We start from the raw sequence: 22,695 nt of genomic DNA, 5'->3' as shown, positions 1-22,695 counted from the left end.
ACCCTCCACTCGATAGCCTTTGCTTGGCGCCTCTTGGCCCCACCCAAGGTGAAGTTTTTTTTTTGGAGTGCTTGCTGCAACAAGATCCTCACTGCAAACAACCTTATTAGGCATGGTAACACTACTCCCAATCCTTTTTGCCCTTTCTGCGGGATGGAGGCTGAAATTGTGAGTCACCTTCTCCTTCACTATGGTTCTCCTGGAAGGTCTGGACTTAAATGATTGATAGTATGGGACTCAGCTTTTGCATCCCACTTGACCTGAGTACCATGTGTCACTTCTCTTTTGGGACCTGCCTTCCCAACCTGCTTTCCCAACTTACTTTCCCAACCTGGGCAAGCTTCTACTAGCTGCCTGCATTGCTTTTGTCCCTTGGTGCCTTCGGAAGGAGAGGAACACTAGACGGTTTGACTGTGCTTTCCGCTCTATTTTTTTTTTTAAATGATGCTGATTTTTATTAAGACAAAAGCTCAAGAGAACATATTACAAAGGAGGGAAGCCTTCCCAAACAATGAGAGATTGCTGGGAAGTTCCGAATTTATTAGCCAAAGGGTTGGCTGATCTAGCAATGACATTCCAATTACAATGTGTAGAAGATACAATGTCAGCAATACTATCAGTGATGGGCCAGTGGCGTCAAGGGGGGAAGTTATCTTTGGAACACCAACTAATAATCGTCTTTGAGTCACCTTCAATGATTAACTTGCCATGGAGATGATCCCTGAAGATTTGGAGGCCGAACAATAGAGCACTAACTTCAGCAGTATTAGAATCGACAATGCCCATCGGACCAGCATAAGAAAGAATAAGGTCTCCATAGTGACCTTTGAACACACCACCTGCTCCAGCTGGCCCAGGACATCTAATAGCACTACCATCAAAATTCAGCTTTATGCAGTTGCAAGGGGAAGGATCCCAGATAGCCATATTCGGAGTTCTGCTGGGGCCAGACATATGAGTGATCAAATTCCAATTTTCCCGAAGGGAAACCCCTGATAGAGTGGCAAAATCCTTCTTTGTGTGAAGCTAGTTCGAGATGAGGCCAACAACATGAGAAACCATGTTGTCTGGGGTGCTTGCTTTGGAGTTGATTCTCCGGTTACTCTGCTCGAGCCAAATGCACCATGGAACATGCACAAGACAGGCCGAAAGAATTAACTTACCCAGTCGAGGAAGGAGAATCCCTCAAACCATCTCAAAGGTGCCAAAGAGGTTCTGGTATAGCCCCACTTGGAACCCAATTTTCTGAAAGATCTTCATCCAAACTTGCCACGAAAATCCACGGTGTAAGAGGACATGCTGGACTGTCTCTTCGCACTCATCACAAAGGAGACAAGAAAGATTGGGGGCATTGAAGCCTCTTCTATGAAGGTTGTTTGAAGTAAGAATCTGTTCTCTGATGGCTGACCACACGAAAAATTTGTTTTTTTGCTTGGAGCTGAGAATTTCCAAGCCAAATTCGCCTTGTGCTCATGAATACTGTAGTCTTGCTTTCTAATATGAGAGTAAGCCGAAGTGACTGTGAATCGGCCATTATTACTGTGCTTCCAAATCAGCTTATGAACTGAATGCTCTCGAATAATAGTATTGCTGAGTTTGGTAAGGGGAGAGCAAAAAGCCAACGATTCCTCATCGTTTAATCCCCGATGGAACGGGAGATTCCATGAGTGATCACTCCATGAATTAGCCACAAAACAAGAGAGGTTGCTTGCCACCCTCTACAACCTTGGGAAGTCCTTCGAGAGGGAACATGGGCCACACCATTCGTCCGACCAGAAGAGAAGGGTCATTCCATTGCCCGTGTGAAACGAGGTAGCATCTCTGAATACTGGAAGGAGCTTGAAAACTGATTTCCATATTGGGGATAGGAGGCGAGCAACGCCACCCTCTCTCCATAAGGCACCTGAAAACTGAAGGTAGAATTTCACCATATTCCTCCATTAACTGTTATGCTTGTTGTTGAAATTCCAAATCCATTTGAGCATAAGAGCTTTGTTTATTTATCTTGTAAGCCGGATTCCCAATCCTCCCCTATTATGAGGTATGCAAATATCATTTCAACTAACCAGATGGTATTTGAAGGTGTCTTTTGAACCTCTCCATAGAAATCGTTGACGGATGACATCAATTTTGGAGCAAACGGAGGCCGGACAGTGCATGAATGATAATAGATAATTTGGCAGCTCAGCCAGACAAGACTTGAGGAGAGCGAGGCGCCCCACTGTTGATAAGAGTTTAGCCCTCCAAGTGGCTAGCCTCTTTTCAAATTTCTCAATGACGGGGGACCATACTGACGCTGAAGGCTGAAAATCAAAAAGTGGGAGCCCAAGATATGTAGCTGGCATATTTCCCACAGAGCATCCTAGGTATTCCGCCATATCCCGAAGCCCAGCTGGATCAATGTGATAGCCAAGAATGTTTTCCGCTCTGTTGCAGAGGTTTCCTACACTTTCATAGGGCTCATCTCTACTTGGATCCGCATTCGGAAAAAATTCACTTGCCTTTCTTGTTCTCTGGTCCGCACCAACTGGAAGATTATTGCTCAAATATTCGTCACCTCTACCCCTCGCTGAATTGCTGTTTGGGAACCTCCTCCCACTGGATATTGCTGAACTTTGATGGTAGCGCCTTTGGAAACCTGGGTTGGGTTGGTTTTGGCGGGGTGTTTTTTGATCTGATTAGCACTGCCATACTCTCTTACTCTGGCCCTCTTGGAATTGCTGATTTGAGCACTGCTGAGTTCTCTGGTCTCCTTCACGGCTGGTGTATTTTTCAGGATCGCTTTAGTGGTCCCCTTATCGTGGAGGGAGATTCCAAGGTCATCATCGGATGGTGCTCCACCTCATCCTTCCCCCCATGGAGTCACTGACAGATTTTTCTTGATACGTTGGATATTGTCTCCACCATTTCTTGAACTTGGTCTCATGTACTTAGATCAGTCAATTTGGCTGCTGATTTGTGTGCTATATTAGGCCCCTCCCCTCCCCTTTAATCTCTTATTGTTAGGGGAGGTCTCCCTTGATGTATCTTCCTTTTCTTTGAAATAAAATTATCAACATTTTCAAAAAAGAAATAAGTTAGTGCGTAGCAAGTCTGGGTAGAATTGGCATTAGTTGAGGAAAGTGAATCACCTTATTTATGCATACAAGGGAAAGTTTTTTATGAAGTGAGGTGGCATTATGTCATCCTTAGATTGGAATAAAATGTTTTTTTTTTTTTTTTTTGAAATGGAGATTGGAATAAAATGTTTAGTATTTCAAACCTTTCATCTAAGCTTTCCATTTATAGATACAAAAAACACATGTCTGTGCAGTAAATAGATCAACTGAGCGTAAATTCATTTTGACATTTATTTTTTTTAGCATAAAAATTGTTGTATATGTTAATTAAAGTTGTTGTTGTTGTTTATTTTCTGAAGCAGATGGTTGTACGTTTTTTCATTTGTCACTGATTCATTGTTGAGAGAAATGGATCACAGGCTGAGTGGTATATATGAATTGTATGCTTTTGGTTGTTCCTCGTATGTTTTCATTCACCAGGCCTTTCTTATGTTTAATCTGTAAAATGAGTCTTGCTACTTTTAAGTTCAGAATGAATATTCTTATTCTTGCATAGAATATGCATGCCTATTTGTGAATTCTTGACTTCAGGTTGTACATTCTCGAAGTTATGGGTTGGCACTAAGAAGCATGCCGTGAAGCTGATTCCACTAGCAATCTTATGTCGGAATACTTTGGTATGTTTCCCTAGAGCAGAGCCTTGGGTTCTGTGTTATGTTTCCTATTTTCTGCTTTGGTTTCTAAGGGCTAATGTGTAGTTTTCTGAAAGAGGGAAAAGTGGCTGGATTCAAGTCTAGCCAATTGTGGTTGCATTCAACTTTTTCCTTCTATAAGATGTGAGGGTATTTTTTATAGAAAAAGAGGGTATTTACCAAATTGCACACTATCTAGTTTTTTTTCTCACAACAGTGGCATCATCTCAATTTATCATTAAAATAGAAGCAAACTTAAAATCAACATCAACATCAACATCAACAATGATGTATATGACCAAAAAACAAAAACAAAATAAGAACAATTATGAAGTATTTAAATCTGAGTTCCCAAATGCACTGTAAGTGGAATTACATTCCTAAATATGCTAATCATTTAGCTGATATACAAGCTAAACAGGGCGTTTCCCTTCAATAGTTTGTTGTGGAGGAAAGCCACCTTAGCCAGGTATTGTATTCTCTCCTTTTTGCAATATATATTCACACCCTTCTTAAAAAAAAAAAAACGTATTTAAATCTGAGTTTAATAGTCCATCATTTTCAAAAAACAAATTAAGTTGGGAGGGGGGTTGAGTAAAGTGAGGATTTCAGTTAGAGAAAGAAGAATATATAAAGGAACAAAACAAGCAAGTACAAAGCTCAGCCCCACAGGCACACGCTCCAAAGGGAGCATAGAAAACACAAATAATTGTACCCAAATGATCTCACCTTCCTCCGTGGAGCCTATATTTCCTCTAAAACTACCATCAAAATTAAGTTTTAACCACCCCTCTTGTTGAAGAGGAAAAACCATCCACATCTTTTCAATGCCATATTATTGTAAGGATTACATAATGAAAATGATTATAAAACTTCATCTTTCTAAAAAAAAAAAGATGATTGAACAATGTGTATTAAAAATCACTCAATAACACCTAGGGACCTCCTTCAATGTGCAGATGACACAATCTTCTTCAGCGAAGGCTCCTTAAGCCAAATTCACAACATTAGTGCCCTGCTTAACTTATTTGAGATCTCATCGGAACAGAAAATCAGTTGGGCAAAATCATCCATTACTAGCTTCAACATTGAACAAAATTTGCTTTGCTCTAGGGCAACCTATCTTGGATGTAAAATTGAGATGTCTGCTGGAGCATATCTGGGATGCCCCCTGACCCATCGTCTCCCTTCCAAGGCTTCTTGGCACACTGTCATTGAGCGATTGGCCTCCTAGAGAGGGAAATTCCTTTCTAAAGCTGGCGAATTGGTTCTGATTAAATCCTGTTTACATGGAATCCCCAGCTACTATTTGTCGATGTTCCGATGTCCTGTTTCATTCAGAAATAGAATCGAGCTTCTAAAAAGAAGATTTCTTTGGGGAGGGCCAAATGGGGAGAAAAAATTTCGTCTAGTAAAATGGGACGAGGTTTGCAAGCCTAAATCCCTCGGAGGTTTGGGTATTCAGGATACTACCACTACAAACTCTGCTCTTCTCCTTAAATGGATTTGGAAATTCAACCTCTACCCTGCCTTAATTTGGAGAGCTCTAGTAGTGGCAAAAGCTAACAAGCATTCGGGTTGGTGGACGGTTCTATTATCTCTCCCCAGCTTGGAAAAAAATTGTTCGACTTCTTCCAGATTTCAAGAAAGCAGTAAAGTGCTATGTCGGAAATGGTACCTCAACAAAATTTTGGAATGATTGATGGACTGGCCAATCTAGCCTCAAAATTTGCCATGAATCAATCTCTAGCCTTTTTGGTAATTCTGATGCCTTCATCTCTGACATATGGTCAGACAGTGGGGACTGAAATTTAAATCTCAGAAGACATCTTTCTGGTCCTAAAGCCATTCTGGCCTCCAATCTCCTTGCAAGCCTTCCCGCAGTGAAGCCCAATAACACAGATGATACATTAATTTGGACACCTTGCTCAAAAGGGTCTTTCTCCACTGCTTCTACATACAACTTCTTATGCAATACTTCCACAACCCATCTTCTCTGTAGTAGCTAATCTTCTCTCTGTAAATCCTCCTAAGCATGTTAAATGGTCTGCTCCGGATCCATTTATCATAAAACTCAATTTTGATGGATCACCTATTGGTAATCCAGGACCTTCAGGTATTGGAGGCGTTTTCAGAAATTCATTGGGTGATATTTTAGCCCCTTTCTCTGGTCCTATTGGCATTGCAGACTCTACATTAGCTGAAATTCTTGCTCTTCACCAAAGTTTTAAAAATTTTCAAAAGAAATTTCAGGGGTTGCTTCATGTTGAAGGAGATTCTAGGAGTGTTATTTGCTGATGTGAAGGAAAGAAGCTTCCTCCTTGGCCTCTTTGGCATTATTTTTATGCGATCAAAGATCTCTCTCACTTTGTATGTAAATGGAGTCATGTTTCTAGATCAGCTATAGCTTAGCTGATTCTCCCTTCAATCTCTTATTGTTAGAGATTCCCCTTGTTGAGGTTGTTTATTTTTGCCTTTTGGCTTATAAAATTGCTCACATTTAAAAAAAAAAGAATTTTGTTGAACAGTTTTATGTTTTGTAAGTTCACACCTTGCTTAAGTTGTGTTCCTCATAGAGAGCATTAGGGTTCTTATTATTTTTTCTATTTTCGGTGGGCAGAATCCTGGTCGAAGATTTTCTGGTTTCCAGCATCATCCCAAGACTGCCAAATGGTGGTTCTTTTGTATTTGGGATACCTCTGTTTGACTGACATGTTCTGATCATTCAGAGCAGCTGGAGCTGCTTTTTAGTTTCTCACATTCACATGGTGAAAAGGAGTAGGATTAAGAAGTACTTGGTTTCAATTTAATAGCCTGCTGTCAGTGTTTGATTTATTTGATTCTTAACTTTCATTGCTTCATCCCCAAAAAAGAAGGGGCAATATTCCCTTCAGATTTCCGGCCTATCAATCTCACCACTAGTACATACAAGGTGATAACTTGTCTCCTCGCTAACCACCTTTGTGCGGTTCTTTCTGTGGCTATTCCTTAGGGGTAGAGTGCCTTCCTCAAAGGAAGGAATATTTTGGATTCGGCTATGGCGGGTCATGAGCTCATCCACCACTTCAAAGCGTTGAAGCTCCCCAGATTCGTTCTCAAGTTAGACTTCGTGAAAACTTTTGACAGAGATAATTGGAAGCTTCTGGATATTCTCTTGGGGAAGATGGGATTTGATGAAAAATGTCAGTTCTGGATTCAAAGCTGCATCTTCTTTGTCAATTACTCAATTCTTCTTAACGGGACTGTATGCGGCTATTTTAGGGGATCCCGGGGCATCAAACAGGGAAACCCTTTATCCCCTTTGCTATTCAATGTGGTGGCAGAATACCTCTCTTCCCTGATTTACTCGGCCAAGGACTTGGGATGACTCCTCCCCACAACTGATTGCGCTGTCTTCGATGTTCCGATCCTCCAGTTTGCAGATGACACCATTTACTTTGGTGTAGGCACCATGGACCAGGTTAAAAAGTTGTGAGCGGTCCTTGGCTTATTCGAGTTGGCTTCTGGGCATAATATCAATTGGAAGCAAACCACCCTTCTTATATATCACATTGACACCACAGTCCTCCGTGGTATGGCTGATTACTTGAGGTGTGCGTTAGAAAACATGCCAACTACATATTTGGGTTTCCCCTTATTTGACTCTCGGCATTTGGCGGCGCTTTGGTCCTCCCTTATTGAGAAGCTCGAGAAGAGATTGGCCACTTGAAGGGGCAAACTTCTATCCTTCGTGGGTCGACTTACCCTTCTTAAGTCATGCTTGGTAGGGCTGCCAAACTACCTCTTATCCTTCATGCAGTGTTCGACTTTGGTTTGCTCCAAGATTGATGCCATTCGTTGGCGCTTTCTTTGGAGAGGCTCCGAAGACACCTTTAGATATCATCTGGTTAGTTGGAAGGGGATTTGCTTGCCTTGTAGTAGGGGTAGTTTAAGCATCCAGCCTACGAAGGATATGAACAAAGCCCTCCTAGTTAAATGGATCTGGAACTTTAATGTCAAGCATAACAACTTATGGAGAGATATGGTTAGATTCTACCTTCAGTTTTTCGGGCATTGGTGGAGAGAAGGCGGAGTCACCCGTCACTTATCCCCTATTTGGAAATCAGTATACTGTTATGGACTCAATAAGACTGAGTCATCTACTTTACTTTTATTATTTATGTTGCTTTTAATTTCGAATTTTATTGATTTGTAATAAGACTTAAAGGTAGGGGTAGAATTGGGTTTAATAACCCTAACCTATGTTGATGTTAATTACCCTATTTAAGGGGTAAGGATGGAGAAATAAAGGAAGTTCGGAATTAGCATAAACTAGGGTAATTTAGGTTCCTTCTAGGCTCTCTATTCTAGGGTTCTTGGTGTGAACTCTCTTGGGGGTTTGCTGTATCCATTGGGGAGTCTTTGAGGAGATCTTGGAAGGAAAAGGAGGAGGAATCAGCCTTCTCTTCCATGCTGCAATAGTCATCCATCTCTTCCACGAACCAGCAGTGAGGGAAGGATTTGGTTGAGTCTTAGCATCAAGAAAGGGATTTTCGAGTTGCTGAATTGAAGGAGGTCTTCAAGAGGTATTTTTATCTATCTTTTCCGAGTTTAGAAGAGGTAGAGACTGCCCTCTTTACATTCAGCATTGGTAGTTGCATGAATTCAGAAACGCTACTCATTGATGTGAGGTATAAAGTGGGGTTTCATAATTGGATCCTTAAAACAGTCTCTTGCTTGAATTGGTGCATTCATAATTGAGAAAAGGAAACTCATTTTCAATTATAACGTGTGAGGGAAGAAAAAGATAGTTTCTTTTCACAAAAACGTGTTAAGAAACCCTCTAACAGTGCTGGATTCATATTCAACTCGCTGAGTTACTAGATCCATGGCTAGGGACCATAACAACTTGGTATCAGAGCAGGGTAACCCGGTAGAGAGAAGCACCAATGAATACTTTGAATTGCTTGAAAGAAAATTTGATATTGTCCTAGAGAGGTTCTCAAAAATTGATATCGATATGGAGACCTTGAAGGGAAGGATGGATAGCATGGAGAATGGTCTAACTACTGGCAAGAAATTTGCTGCATTGGAGGAGAAGTTCACTCTCAGTTTGGAAACTTTGAAAGGAAGGATGGATAGCATGGAGACTGGTCTGAGCACTGGCAAGAACCCAATTCCGGGAGACCATTCGCAGATCAGAGGGGGAGATGAGTTTACTAGACACACGAGTTTCTCGGGTCAGCAAGGACCCTTCATTCCGGGGGGACACCTCAACCATGGGGGAGGGACTGTACCCCTCATTCCAGATCAGAGAGGAGGGGACCATTCGTATAACAGAGGGGGAGATGAATTTCCGAGGCGCACGAGTTTCTCAGGACAGCAAGGACCCCTCATTCCGGGGGGACACTTCTACCAGGGGGGAGGCACTGTTCCGAGGTATACTAAAATGGAATTCCCTACTTATAATGGGTCAGAAGACCCTTTGATATGGTTGTATCGATGTGAAAAAAATTTTAGCCATCAGCGAGTCCCAACCTATGACCGAGTCAACGTAGCTGTTTTCCACTTACTAGGGGAAGCACAACGTTGGTACCAGCTAGTTGAGGTTGATAGCGAGGTGGTAGATTGGGATGAATTTAAGCGACTGTGTTCTCTCCGTTTTGGTCCTCCGGCTTACAGTAACCCTTTGGGAGATTTGGTTTTACTACGCCAAATTGGGGCCGTGGAGCAATATCAAAAATTATTCCAGGAAAAATTAGCACGAGCCAACAGTATGGTACAAGTGGATCAGCAAGTTGCGCTATTTACAGCAGGACTGACGGAGGCCTTAAAGCTTGAGGTGGAGCTCTATGAACCTGTTGACTTATCCAGCGCTATGAATATAGCTCGTGCTTTAGAATTGCGACAACAGGCACAACACAGACGACCTCCAGGGTCAGGGGAGCGCATTCCTCTGAGAAACAACCCGGGTATTACTTTGACAGGGGATCTGAGATCTAGTCATCCTACAACTCCTTATATAAAAAAATTGACAAGTGCTGAGATGGCAGAACGGCGGGCTAAGAATCTATGTTACAACTGTGATGAACCATATCGGGTTGGGCATCAGTGCAAAAGATTGTTTTTGATCGATAAGGTTGAAGATGAGGATATCGAGGTGACAGAGGATATGATTGAGGAAGAACCACCGGACATCTCCCTGCATGCCATTACTGGGCAGCAATCGGCCACAACTACGCAAAATGGGAGCGGCTCGACAACTTTCACCAGGTCTACCCAGCTTCCGAGCTTGAGGTCAAGCTCGATCTCCAAGGGGGGGCAGATGTTATGGACTCAATAAGACTGAGTCATCTACTTTACTTTTATTATTTATGTTGCTTTTAATTTCGAATTTTATTGATTTGTAATAAGACGTAAAGGTAGGGGTAGAATTGGGTTTAATAGCCCTAACCTATGTTGATGTTAATTACCCTATTTAAGGGGTAAAGATGGAGAAATAAAGGAAGTTCGGAATTAGCATAAACTAGGGTAATTTAGGTTCCTTCTAGGCTCTCTATTCTAGGGTTCTTGGTGTGAACTCTCTTGGGGGTTTGCTGTATCCATTGGGGAGTCTTTGAGGAGATCTTGGAAGGAAAAGGAGGAGGAATCAGCCTTCTCTTCCATGCTGTAATAGTCATCCATCTCTTCCACGAACCAGCAGTGAGGGAAGGAGGATTTGGTTGAGTCTTAGCATCAATAAAGGGATTTTCGAGTTGCTGAATTGAAGGAGGTCTTCAAGAGGTATTTTTATCTATCTTTTCCGAGTTTAGAAGAGGTAGAGACTGCCCTCTTTACATTCAACATTGGTAGTTGCATGAATTCAGAAACCCTACTCATTAATGTGAGGTATAAAGTGGGGTTTCATAATTGGATCCTTAAAACAGTCTCTTGCTTGAATTGGTGCATTCATAATTAAGAAAAGGAAACTCCTTTTCAAGGGGAATGAATTCAGTAAAGGGAAAGGGGTTGTTCTTGAGTAATTACAGCAAGTAAAACCCTCTTCACATGAATCATAAAAGAGGGGTTTCATATCTGAGTGCTTAAACAGTCCTTTAACTTGCTGGTTGCATCTATAATTGAGAAAAGGAAACTCATTTTCAATTATAACGTGTGAGGGAAGAAAAAGATAGTTTCTTTTCACAAAAACGTGTTAAGAAACCCTCTAACAGTGCTGGATTCATATTCAACTCGTCGAGTTACTAGATCCATGGCTAGGGACCATAACATATACAAGCTGCTTCCTACCTTCAGGGCAGCGGTCACTTTCTACACATGAAATGGGAGGACTCTCCTCTTTTGGTTAGATGAGTGGTGCAGTCCTTGCTCTCTCTTAGAGGACTTCTCGGGGCTTTCTAGGGTCACTAGGGACCTTACTTTCTTGATGGCAGACTCATGGAGCACTCAGTCTTGGAGTCTTCCATTCCGTAAGGGGCTGAATGATGAGGAAGCCCTAGAGTTTTGCTCTCTTCTATCCAGTCTCAATTGTATCACTATTCGAGAGCATGCGTTTGATAAGCTGATATGGAAGCCTGGCATTAATGGTATATTCTCTGTGGCCTTAGCTTACTCTCACATAAGAGATGATGATCCCGACTTGCCTGGAAGCTCTCTGCGCCTAGCAAGATCAAAATTTTCATATGAACAACCATTAGAGAGCAGATCTTCACTTCTGACAACCTCCACAAGAGAAGTTTCACTGCTCTTGACTGCACCTGCCCTCTCTGGGGTGTGTGAGGAGTCCGTCCAGCATGTTCTTCTTCATTGCGGTTTCTATTGGCAAGTCTGGATGGTGATTTTTCAGAAGATTGGTATTCAAGTGGGGCTTCATCAGGACCTTTTTGGCACTTGCTAGATGGTGCTTGTGAGTCGCCTGCTTAGATTGGTAAGTTGCTCCCCTCGGCTTGCCTTGTTCATATTCCGTGGTGCACTGCCTCTTATGCAACAATTGGAGATTCAACTCCAAATCTAGCACCTCGGATTGCACCGCCTCTTATGCAGTGGGCTTGATCTCTAGTTGGTTGCACACCAGGAAGGAATTTACCTCTCTAGCAGGTATATCCCTTCGAGGAAATTGGAGTCTGTTGGCTCATATGGGGGGTTCCCATAAGATGCCGGTTATGGCTGTATGAGAACCTCCCCCTAGTGACTGCATCAAAGTTCAACTTCGATGACAGTGCTTTAGGTTGTCTCGGGCTGATGGGTGCGGGAAGTGTCTTCAGAGACAGTTGTGGTGAAATTATTCTCTCTTATGCGGGGCCGGTTGGCATTGCCGACTCCAACACTGTTGAAGTGAGTGCCCTCCACTATGGGCTACAAATTTTCAAGGATCGTCTTCATGGAAAATTGCTTATCGAAGGGGATTCCAAAGTCGTCATCAGTTGGTGCTCCATCTCAAGCTGCCCCCTGGCGCCAATGGCCTGTCATTGATTGTATTGCTGACTTAGTGTCTACAATTTATTCTACTTGGAATCACATTCATAGATCAGCTAACTCCTTGGTTGATAGATTGGCTAAAATTGGAACTTTCTAGTAATCTCTCATTGTTTGGGAAGGCTCCCCCCCCCCTTTAATATAATTCAGCATCATTTTAAAAAAAAACTTTTCATTGCTTCATCTTCCAGCAATTACCTCCTTTATCTACCATCCTCCCCGGCTATCAATCTCTCCATTGAGACTTCTATATCTAGTTTCACTCTCAATCATGAACCCTAACTCTCCTCCCCCAATTGGCTCTACCAGTCAATAACTCTCCCCCCTAGCTCCAACTTATATTGCCACCACTTCCACTCTAAACACTTACAGACAGAGAGGGAAAACCCACCAGCCTCGTCCTACCTCTGGTGAACCCAGTGCCCCTCTCCCTCCAACTACCTTTCTGAGTGATCCAATCACTGGAAATCTTATCCTCCGCCCTCCAGGAGAGCACTCTCGGAAATTTGTGGAGGCACTGCATCTTTTTTTTTTTTTTTTTGAAAGAAGATGTATAAGCTGTATTATAAAAAGATGAAGATTACAATACCTTGTTAAACAAGGCCTCCCTCCACAACAAGGTGTTGGAGAGAGACGCCTAATTTAGCCTGAGCATCAGCTAAGTGATTAACAGATCTAGGAATATAATTCCATTTACAATTTAATGCAGAAGTTGAATTACATATATTGTAGAACATATTCCAATGCCGCCAAGGAGGACGTTCAATCTTTGCGCACCCGTTGATGACAACTTTTGAATCACCTTCAATACAGTGGGGCCCAGAAAGATGACTATTAAAGATCTGAAAATCTATTAAATAATCCGGATAATTCAGCAATAGTAGAGTCTGAATTTCCAATTGGGCCCAGCATAGGAAAAAAGAAGAACTCCATTTTCATCATGAATAACACCACCAAAACTTGCTGGGCCTGGACATCTAAACGCGCTGCCATCGAAGATCAATTTATAATGACCTATAAGGGGAGGAGACCAAATCGCCATCCTAGGGGGGCGAGCTGGATAGGACATGCCAACAATTACTTGCCAGTTCTCATGAAAGTGATCTTCGAAGATTTCTGAATTCCTTACGCAATAAGATCCATGTAGTAACTTGACTAATAATTTTTTCAACCAATGTTTCTCCAGGAATAGACTTTAGATTAAATTTACGGTTATTCCTTTCTTTCCATAATACCCAAATGAGATGCCCCACACAACAAGATATTAATAATTTTTCGAGTTTTGGGAGTTGGTATTTGTAATTGAGAGGATGGTTGAAGAGAGATTTTGAGAGGAACAGTATTGGAGACCGATTTTGTTAAGCAGGCTGGTCCACACAAAATAGGCATACTCGCAATGTAGAAGGATATGGCTGGTTGTTTCTGGAGAAGTTTGGCAAAAAGGGCAAAGAGGGTCTAGAACATGGGCACCTCTTCGAATTAGGGTGTCTGAAGTAAGGACTTTGTTTCAACATGCGGACCAAATAAAAAATTTAACACGTGGTGGAGGCTTTGCATCTGAAAAGCACAAATATCGTCTTGACGAATGGGAACAAATGATGGAGCTTGCAGCAATATTTGGTGCAGTTTACTCGGGCCCTCTGCCTGGAACTGATGAGGCTGCTGAAATCCCTAACCCGCTCCCCCAATGATCATCTTATCATGGAACATTCGTGGTCTCTGTGCTCATTCTAAGCGGACTATCATCCGAAGAATTCTGGCTTCTTGCAATCCCTCTATTGCAATCCTTCAAGAAACTAACTCTCAATCCCTTGATAATGCTATCATCAGCGAGCTCTGGTATTTCCTTTGAATTTTTTTTTTTTAAAAACGGTGATGATTTTATTTCAAAGGAGAGCAAGAAAATACATCAAGGGAGTCTCTCCTAACACAAGAGATTGGAAGGAGGGATCCAATTTAGCACAAGAGTCAGCAGCTGTATTGGCTGATCTAAGTACATGAGACCAAGAACAAGAAATAGAGGAGACAATATCCATAATATCAAGAAAATGCTGCCAAATATGCCAATGAGGGAAGGAGGCTGTAGAGCGCCATCCAATGACAACTTTCGAGTCCCCTTCCACAATAAGCGGACCGCTGAAGTGATTCTGAAATATGCGGAGTTCGTGGAGAAGGCCCGAGAGTTCTGCCATGGTCGAGTTTGCAATGCCGAAAGGGCCAAAATAGGAGATAATAGCTGCACCTCCGGGATTGAAGATCACCCCACCAAAGCTCGCTATCCTAGGATTCCCAAGAGCACTGCTATCAAAGTTGAGCTTAAAGGGTATTCAAACAGCCACTTTGTGGGGGTTGTAGGAACTGACATCTAAGCAATTACCTTCTAGTTAGTGCGGAGAGGAGCACATGAAAGACATGTAAATTCTTTCTAAGTGTGGCTCCAAGCGGAGATGAAGCCCGTAGCAATACAAACAAACCTCAATAGCTGAGCGGAAATCACACTCAAAATGCCGGCAGTTCCTCTCCTTCTAGAGGCACTAGGGGATGTAAGCAATGACGAGAGGGCCAACATATGAGATAATAGATGTGCCTCCGAGATCGAAGATCACCCCACCAAAGCCTGCCATCTCAAGATTCCCAAGAGCACTGCAAATTCCCAAGAACTTGATTGGTTCCTTGCAAATTCCATCTGGCTCCAACTATATAACAACACATCCGGCAAGGTGCTCAACACAGTATGTTCTAATCACTTGCCAATCCTCATCGATAAAAATTTCCTGCCTTGGGGATGATCTCCCTTTCGTTTTGAGAACATTTGGCTTCGGGATCCTGATTTTGACCTTAACTTCAAAAATTGGTGGTTCTCCCTCCATGCCAACTCCAACCAGCTCAAGTTAAAGTTACTTAAAGCCCGCCTAAAGTAATGGTCTTCCGAGCGCACACTGCTACTGCTAGTTTCAAGAACTCCCTCCTTAGTCGAATTTCCATTCTCTACTAGCTCGAGGAACAAGGGTCTCTTTCCAACTCTGAATACTCTCTTCTCATTGACCTCACTCGTGAATTTCAAAATATTGCATACAATGAAACAATCATCTGGAAGCAACGTGCTAGATTTCGCTGGCTGTCCGAGGGAGATGAAAACTCCAAATTCTTCAACTGTATCGCCTCGGCCCGGAGGAGAGCTAACTGATTCACGTCCCTCAACATTGAGGGTTGGGTGAGTTCGGATAGGTTCTCCATTACTAATACGATCGTGAAGTTTTTTGTAGACCTCTACTTCAAGGATCGGTTTGATAGGCCAACTTTTCAGCTCCTTCAATACCAGAACATCAGCTCCAACTAAGCCAATCTTTTGGAGCTCCCTTTCTCCTATGATGAGATTGACGCTGCTGCCCTTGGCTGGCCTACCGGCCGTGCCGCGGGCCGGATGGCTTCAACTGGGAGTTCTACATGGTACTACTAGCTGGCAATTCGTGATGACGTCTACGCTTTTGCCAACAACTTCCACAACTGTGGTATTACGTACCTGGCGTTGGGGTCTTCCTTCAATTTCTTGATTCCCAAGAAAACCAAGATTGAGCTTCCATCCAACTACAAACCCATCAACCTCACCACAAGCTCCTACAAATTTATCGCAGGGTTGCTGGCCAATCGCCTCCTACCACTGATCATCCACCCCTGTCAGAGCGCCTTCATCAAATACACGAACATCCTCAACTCAGCTATGGCAACACATGAGCTCCTCGACTACTTCAAGCGTTCATAGCTTCCTCAATCTGTTGTCAAGTTGGATTTTGAGAAAGCTTTCGACCGCGTCAACTAGAAGCTCTTGGGCCATCTAGTTGGTCAAATGGGATTCGACACTTGCTGCCATTTTTGGATTCATAGCTGTCTCCTCGGCGTCCTACTCCATTCTGCTCAATGGCATCTCTTGCGGTCATTTCCATGGCACTCAAAGGATCTGGCAAGGCGACCCCTTATAGCCCTTGCTCTTTACCATTATTGCGGAATACTTGTCCACCGTGGTTCAACATGCCAAGAACGTTGGTTGGCTCTCCCCCATCTCTGATCTCCTTAATCAAGACATCTCTATTCTATAATATGTTGACAACACCATCCTCTTTGGCGAGGGTACTTTGGATCAAATTGTCCGGCACAAGGCTTTGTTGAACCTCTTTGAGCTCTCTTTTGGTTAGAAAGTCAGTTGCGCCAACTCCTTCATCATTTTTTTTGTAGAGAACTCCTTCATCTTAGGTTATAACATTGAGCAAATCACCCTCACTTCCATGGCTGATTACCTTGGCCGTAGAGTCACCAATCTCTCAAGTGTTAAGTTGTGGACCCTAATTAACGCCTCACGCTGAGTTGGTCGCGGATCCACTTGCACGGTCAGGTCACTGTGGGGGTTGGAAGGGGGCCAGGAAGTCCCCCTCCCGAGGGTGTGGAGGCGGAGCCCCTGCCCGGTCTACGATATATTAACTGTTATTTCATTAAGGGCAGTTTGAGAATTTTACTCTTGTATTGCGGTTGCCCTAATTTTCTCTTTATAGTTGAGGGGCGCCGCTATTAGGGTTTGATCATCTTAATCCGAGGAGCATCTGGAGTTGCAGCCTAAGAGGTTAGAGAGAAACACCTATAAGTGTGCGTTTTCTCTTGTAAACTATTTCATCTTCATAGTGGATTACTGCAGCGGCGGAAGATAGGACATAGTCTTTCCTTGAGGCGAACTTTTACAAATCTTGTTGTTTGTTTTTTCGTGCTTGCTTTTCCTTTCTTCTGCATTTATTATTATTGCTCTTGTTAGTTTAGAATTAGGGCGTTTAATTCCTAACATCAAGCACTTACCTAGGCCTTCCGTTGATTGATGGTACCTCTAGCAAACACTACTGGCAGCCAGTGATTGAGCGGATGGAGGGTAGACTTGGTACTAGGTGGGGCAAATTCCTCTCGAAGACAGACAAACTCACCCTTATTAAATCTTGTCTCAATGGGATTCCAAGCTACTTCCTCTCCTTATTCCATTACCCTGCCACCGTGGCCAATTGTTTGGAATTCCTCAAGCGGTGCTTCCTCTGGGGTGGTCCCAATGGTGAAAGGAAATATCACCTGGTGAAGTGGTCCAATGTCGGCCAACCATCGACTCTTGGCGGCCTCGGCATTAGAAGCATCTCCGACACCAATTCAGCATATCTTCTCAAATGGCTATGGTGCTTCAACACCTCTCCTTCGCTGATCTGGCGCTTGCCGGTGGTTGCCAAAGCGGGCAAGCAGAATGGTTGGTGGTTGGATGGGGGTAGGTGGTACAGACTCTCGCCAATGGAGGAAAATCTTCCTTCTTCTCCCTCATTTTTCGGGTGTTGTTAAGTGCTTCCCTGGAAATGGTCTCTGTACTAAATTTTGGTCAGATTGGTGGTGGTTGGGAGAAAAGCCGGTACTGAACACTTGTTGCTCTCTCTCTCTCTCCACTCTCCCTTCAACCTCGATCGCTGATATTTGGCGTCAACCGCATGACTGGAATATGCAATTCCATCGAGGCCTTATTGATGCAGAGGCTTTGAAGGCTTCTCCCGTCCTATCTGATCTGGCCGGAGTCAAAATTACAACCTCCATCCTAGACGCGCTTGTTTATACCCGCTGCCTAAAAGGTTCTTTTACTGCTGCTTCTGCCTACAACTGCATTCAGGGCTTCAACATCCCCCGGCCCCACCGCCTAGCTACTATGGCTTGGTCTCTCCAAGCTCCACCTCGCGCTAAATTTTTTGTTAGATGTGCCTGCTGGAATAAGATACTCACCTCCGATGCCTTACTTCGGCACGGGGCACATGTTCATGACCCATCCTGTCCCTTTTGCCATAACTCGCGGGAAAGTGCCACTCATGTACTGCTCCATTGCAACTTCGTCCAGTTGATTTGGGCCAGCCTTTTGAGTATGAACGACATCCAATAGTGTGCTTCATGATCTCCCTTCAATGATCCAATTCCTAGTCAGCTCTCAGCTTCCCAAACTCGGCAAACTGCATATCTCCAACCATGCGGGTCATATCCCCTGAGCCTTCTGGAAGGAGAGGAACAAAAGAAAGTTCCTGGTCTAGTCTTCCTCTGTTTCTAAGCTTGCTGAATCCATTGCAGGACAACTATCCACTTGGACCCTCACAAAGAAAGTATTCCTACACCTTAGAAACTCCCATTTTCAAGGGAACTGGCATCTTCGTTGCTGCAATGGCAGGGCCCTCTCGTCCTCCCACTATGGCTGTCTGGACCCCTCCTCCTCCCGGCTACCTCAAGTTAAATTTTGACAGCAGCGCCTATGGTTGTCCTGGGCCGCTGGGTTTGGTGGAGTAATTCATGATGACTGCAGCAAGTTTCTTATCTCCTTCGCCGGTCCCTCGGGCATTTCGGACTCCACCACTGCAGAGCATGCTGGTTTGCTTCATGGCTGTAAGATCTTATGTGACAGGTTTTCTGGTCCCCTCATGAGCGAAGGTGACTCCAAAGTGATCATTGACTGGTGCGCCAAGTCTAAGACTCCTCTCTGGCAACGTTGGGACATCTTTTTAGATGTTTGTACATCTCTTCCTCCCTTGACTGTATTTGGGCCCATCTTCCTAGGTCCGCAAATCACCTTGTGAATTCTCAAGCTAAAAGGGGCACGTCCCTCCAAACCCTTGATGTGGTGAGATGCCCCTCCTGTTAGGTTGTTTCTTTCTATCTTCTTGTTTTAATAAAATTCTCACTTTCCATAAAAAAAACTTTCATTGCTTCATGGCTTTCCTCTTAGATGGCAATTGTGTGGAGAGCAGAACTAAGGAATCTATTCTGGATGTTAGAATTTTTGTGTCAATTTTTGGACTTTCTAAGTGTGGCTGCTGCTTGTTTCCTTGTGCTGTCAGGAATCTTCTTTAATTGTCCGGCTCTGATTTTTGGTTGTTTCTTTTTTACTTTGATGCAGCGAGCACCAAGAATTTTGGTGAATCTTTTGGTTTGTTTTGTCCAAGGCAGCGTTCTAGTTTGTCTCTTCTGTTTCTGTGGTATCTAGGCCTGAGGGCCAAGATTAAAACCTGCTTTCTGTAATCGTTGTATCTTGTTAGTCTTTTCAACCAAATCAGCTTTTCCAATTTGAAACTACAGGTCGTACATGTCTTCAGAGTTATTGAGAACAACAGATTCATGCTTTTCTGCCTTGGAATCCGAGCCAGAAAGGCCTTTCCTGCTTCTTTATAATCAGGGTTTAAGTGAAATTTTACAATCGGACAAAAATGCCCTTCAGTACTCAAAATTACATCTCCTAAAATACATGTCTAAATTGAATTAAAATTTAACTAGAGATAAAATAAGACATTCTCTATCTAATAGCCATACTATAAGAGAAAAATGTAATATTAAAAATCTAAGAAATGACTAAAATACCCCTGAACTTGTATTTTAACACTCCCCCTCAAGCTGGAGAGTAGATATCAAACAATCCCAACTTGTCACTATATGATACTTGTTCACGTCTCCCCAAAGGTTTGATAAATATATTCTCCCAATAGGTCTGAAGACTTTACATAAGGAGTTACCACCTTCCCCTGCATAATTGCATCTCTAATGAAGTGGCAGTCAAGCTCTATATGTTTCGTTCGCTCATGGAATACAGGGTTGCTGGCAATTAAAATGGTTGCCTGGTTATTACATTTCTTAACCATAGGGCCAGGTAACATAAAACCAAACTCAAGAAGCACAGACTTAATCCACATAAGCTCACTAATTGTATGAGCCATTGTTCGATACTCGTCCTCTGCACTGGACCTAGCCACAACTGTCTGTTTCTTACTTTTCCAACTTATTAGGTTGCCTCCAACAAAACAACAGTAGCCTGATGTGGAACGTCTATCCATCTTACACCCAACATAATCAGCATTAGAATACCCAAGTCATCAATTTTCCCATTATGAGTATATAGAAGACCTTTTCCAGCTGCACCCTTAAAGTACTTCAAAATGCTCTGAGCAACTTCTAAATGGACTTTTAGAGAATTTTCCATGAACTGTCTCAACTCCCACAACAAATGAAATATCCGGCCTGGTAACTGTAGCATAGATCAATTTACCTACTAACCATCGGTATTGAGTGTCTTTGTAACCTCAAGGAGATGTCTATTTTTATGTTCAGCCACCCCAATTTGTTGTGGTGTGTAAGAGCAGGATGTTTGATGGGTAATACCATGAGAATCACAAAATACTGAAAATTTATGGTTAAGATATTCCAAACCATTGTCAATAAGAAGTACATGAAACCATGCACCAAATTGATTTTTTATTTCATTGAAAAATTTGAGGAATACATCAAATACTTCGGACTTCTCCCATAGGAGATACACCCGAGTGACTCTACTGAAATCATCAATGAACGACACAAAATACTTAAAACCAAATGGCCAAGGAACCCGACATGGACCCCATACATCAGAGTGGATTAATTCAAACAACTTCGTGCTTTGACTAGAACTAACTGGGAAATTGGAGCAATGATGCTTTTCGAGCTGATAGGATTCACAATCAAATGAAATATCGGCTGGCAGAGAAGGAAAAGACTGACGCAACTTAGTTGGTGAAGGATGTCCCAAGCGCATATGCCACAAGTAAGAAGAATCTGTAGTAGTGAGAGCTACAGCTTGAGAAACGAATACATCATCCAGCATGTAGAGCCCTCCCTTCTCATGTCTTGAACCAATCGTCCTCTTTGTCTGCAAGACCTGGAAAGCATAAGTAGGATAAAAGGTTACTGAACAGTTTAAGGATTTAGTTATATGATTCACAGACAAAAGTTTAACTGGAAACTTTGGTACAAATAAAACAAAATCTAAGGACATTTGTGGAGTAGTGTGAACTATACCCTCCCCCTGAATGGGAGAGGTGGATCCATCAGCTAAAGTAACTCGACGATATGAATGAGATGGACTAATAGACTGAAATAAAGAGGGCATACCTGACATGTGTGTAGAGGTTCCTGAATCAATGATCAAAGAGGGGGAATGAGACACATTTAGTGCATTCATACCTGTACTAACCATCGTGGCATTCACTGAGGAAGGAGTCTCAGTAGTCTGAGAAGTAGTAGATGAAGCAGTCACTTTAATAACTGCTGAATTTCTTCATACGATCCAGTGTGTGAGGAGGCGTCCTTATCTGTGACTATAGAATTGGCCCAGGTAGGTCTACCAAATTTGTCCCAGCATTTCTCATAAATATGATTAATCCTACTACAATAAACACGTTTTCGATCCCCCCAATCATTTCGGCCACGACCACGGGTTGTGTAAGAGCGACCTCTACCTCTATTATTACCACCATGAAACTGATCGTCGGGCTTACCTGTAGAAGATTGAAGTTTAAGAGTAGCTGCTTCTGAGAGGGCTCTACCTGACTCATTCTTATTTACAATTGCACCTTCAACTCGAAGAACTCTGTTAAAAGCTTGCTCAAGAGTGGTCACATCCTCATTAACCAACAATTTGGCTCTAATAGCATCATACTCGTGCACCAAGCCATCCAAAAACCAGGCTACTTGAATCTGATTTTCTTTCTTACGGATGTCTTCAATATTCATAGTAAAAGGATGGACTATACTAATATCCTGTAGTACTCCCCTCATCTCAGTGAAATAATCTGTCACTGATCTACCTCCACACTTCATATTAAAGAACTTCACATATAACTCATAGATCCTTGATAAATTACTTTCTTGAGACAAAATGGAAGCCAATGTAGTCCACATTGCCTTAGCAATATTGCAACTCAAAATCTGATCACTAAATTTGGATTCCATACTATTGATCAACCAGGTTATTACTAAATTATCTTCTGCCACCCAATATTCAGTAACAGGTACCGGGGGTATCGGGGGATTATCATTTATATATTTTGCCATTCTTTTGGCCCTCAAATACATCAAAACTGATCTAGACCAGGTTACATAATTCGATTCATTCAACCGGATCGTAGTTATCTGAATAGACTGAGAGAATTTCACATCCGAGTTCTCAGCAGTCCTTTGGACAGCAACCCGTGTGCTGGAATCAGCCATTAAATATCACCAAACACCACAATTCAGTACATTGGAGCGTCAATTAACCAAAGGGAAGCACTTTTCCCAAATTTCAATATTGGCGTATTCAAGTGGGCCCCACACCGACTTCAATTAAGGCAATATGCAGCACCCAATTCATTCAATTTAGAACCAATAGTGATCAATTTCAGCAATTGAAACCATAAATCAATGAAAGAATGACCTAATTGCAAGAAATCAAGTTGGCGTAGGCTACATGGATGGTGACGCAAATATTAGGTTGACGACGCTGGCAGATTTGAGAAATTTCCTCAAATTGGGATCATTAAACACTTCTAAATCCCAACATACAGTCAAATAGAAGCAATAATCATTAGCCAAGAGGCTAAGATAGGTAGAAAAGGGAAAAAATGAAAATTTTACCCTACCAGTCCAGAAATGTGGGGAAA

At 42.6% G+C, this 22,695-nt stretch overlaps 1 protein-coding gene across 4 annotated transcripts in view; it reads left to right on the top strand.

Annotated features, from left to right (window-relative positions):
• Positions 1-22,695, top strand: part of LOC137953135 (nuclear pore complex protein NUP160) — a 78,844-nt gene that overhangs the window by 27,101 nt on the left and 29,048 nt on the right. For all 4 annotated transcript variants that reach the window (XR_011112345.1, XM_068800372.1, XM_068800371.1 and 1 more), the window contains one exon: positions 3,651-3,736. Coding sequence is in view for 3 of the 4 variants with exons in the window: in XM_068800372.1 (XP_068656473.1) it covers positions 3,651-3,736 (86 nt within the window). In the remaining variant the exon portion in view is untranslated. The remainder of the gene's footprint in view (positions 1-3,650; positions 3,737-22,695) is intronic.

This window comes from Aristolochia californica, unplaced genomic scaffold (assembly GCF_029961685.1).
Source record: "Aristolochia californica isolate CCGP_79_NKW_82.1479 unplaced genomic scaffold, dmAriCali1.0.hap1 SCAF_16, whole genome shotgun sequence".
NCBI lineage: Eukaryota > Viridiplantae > Streptophyta > Magnoliopsida > Piperales > Aristolochiaceae > Aristolochia > Aristolochia californica.
This window is presented reverse-complemented; position numbering and strand designations above follow the sequence as displayed.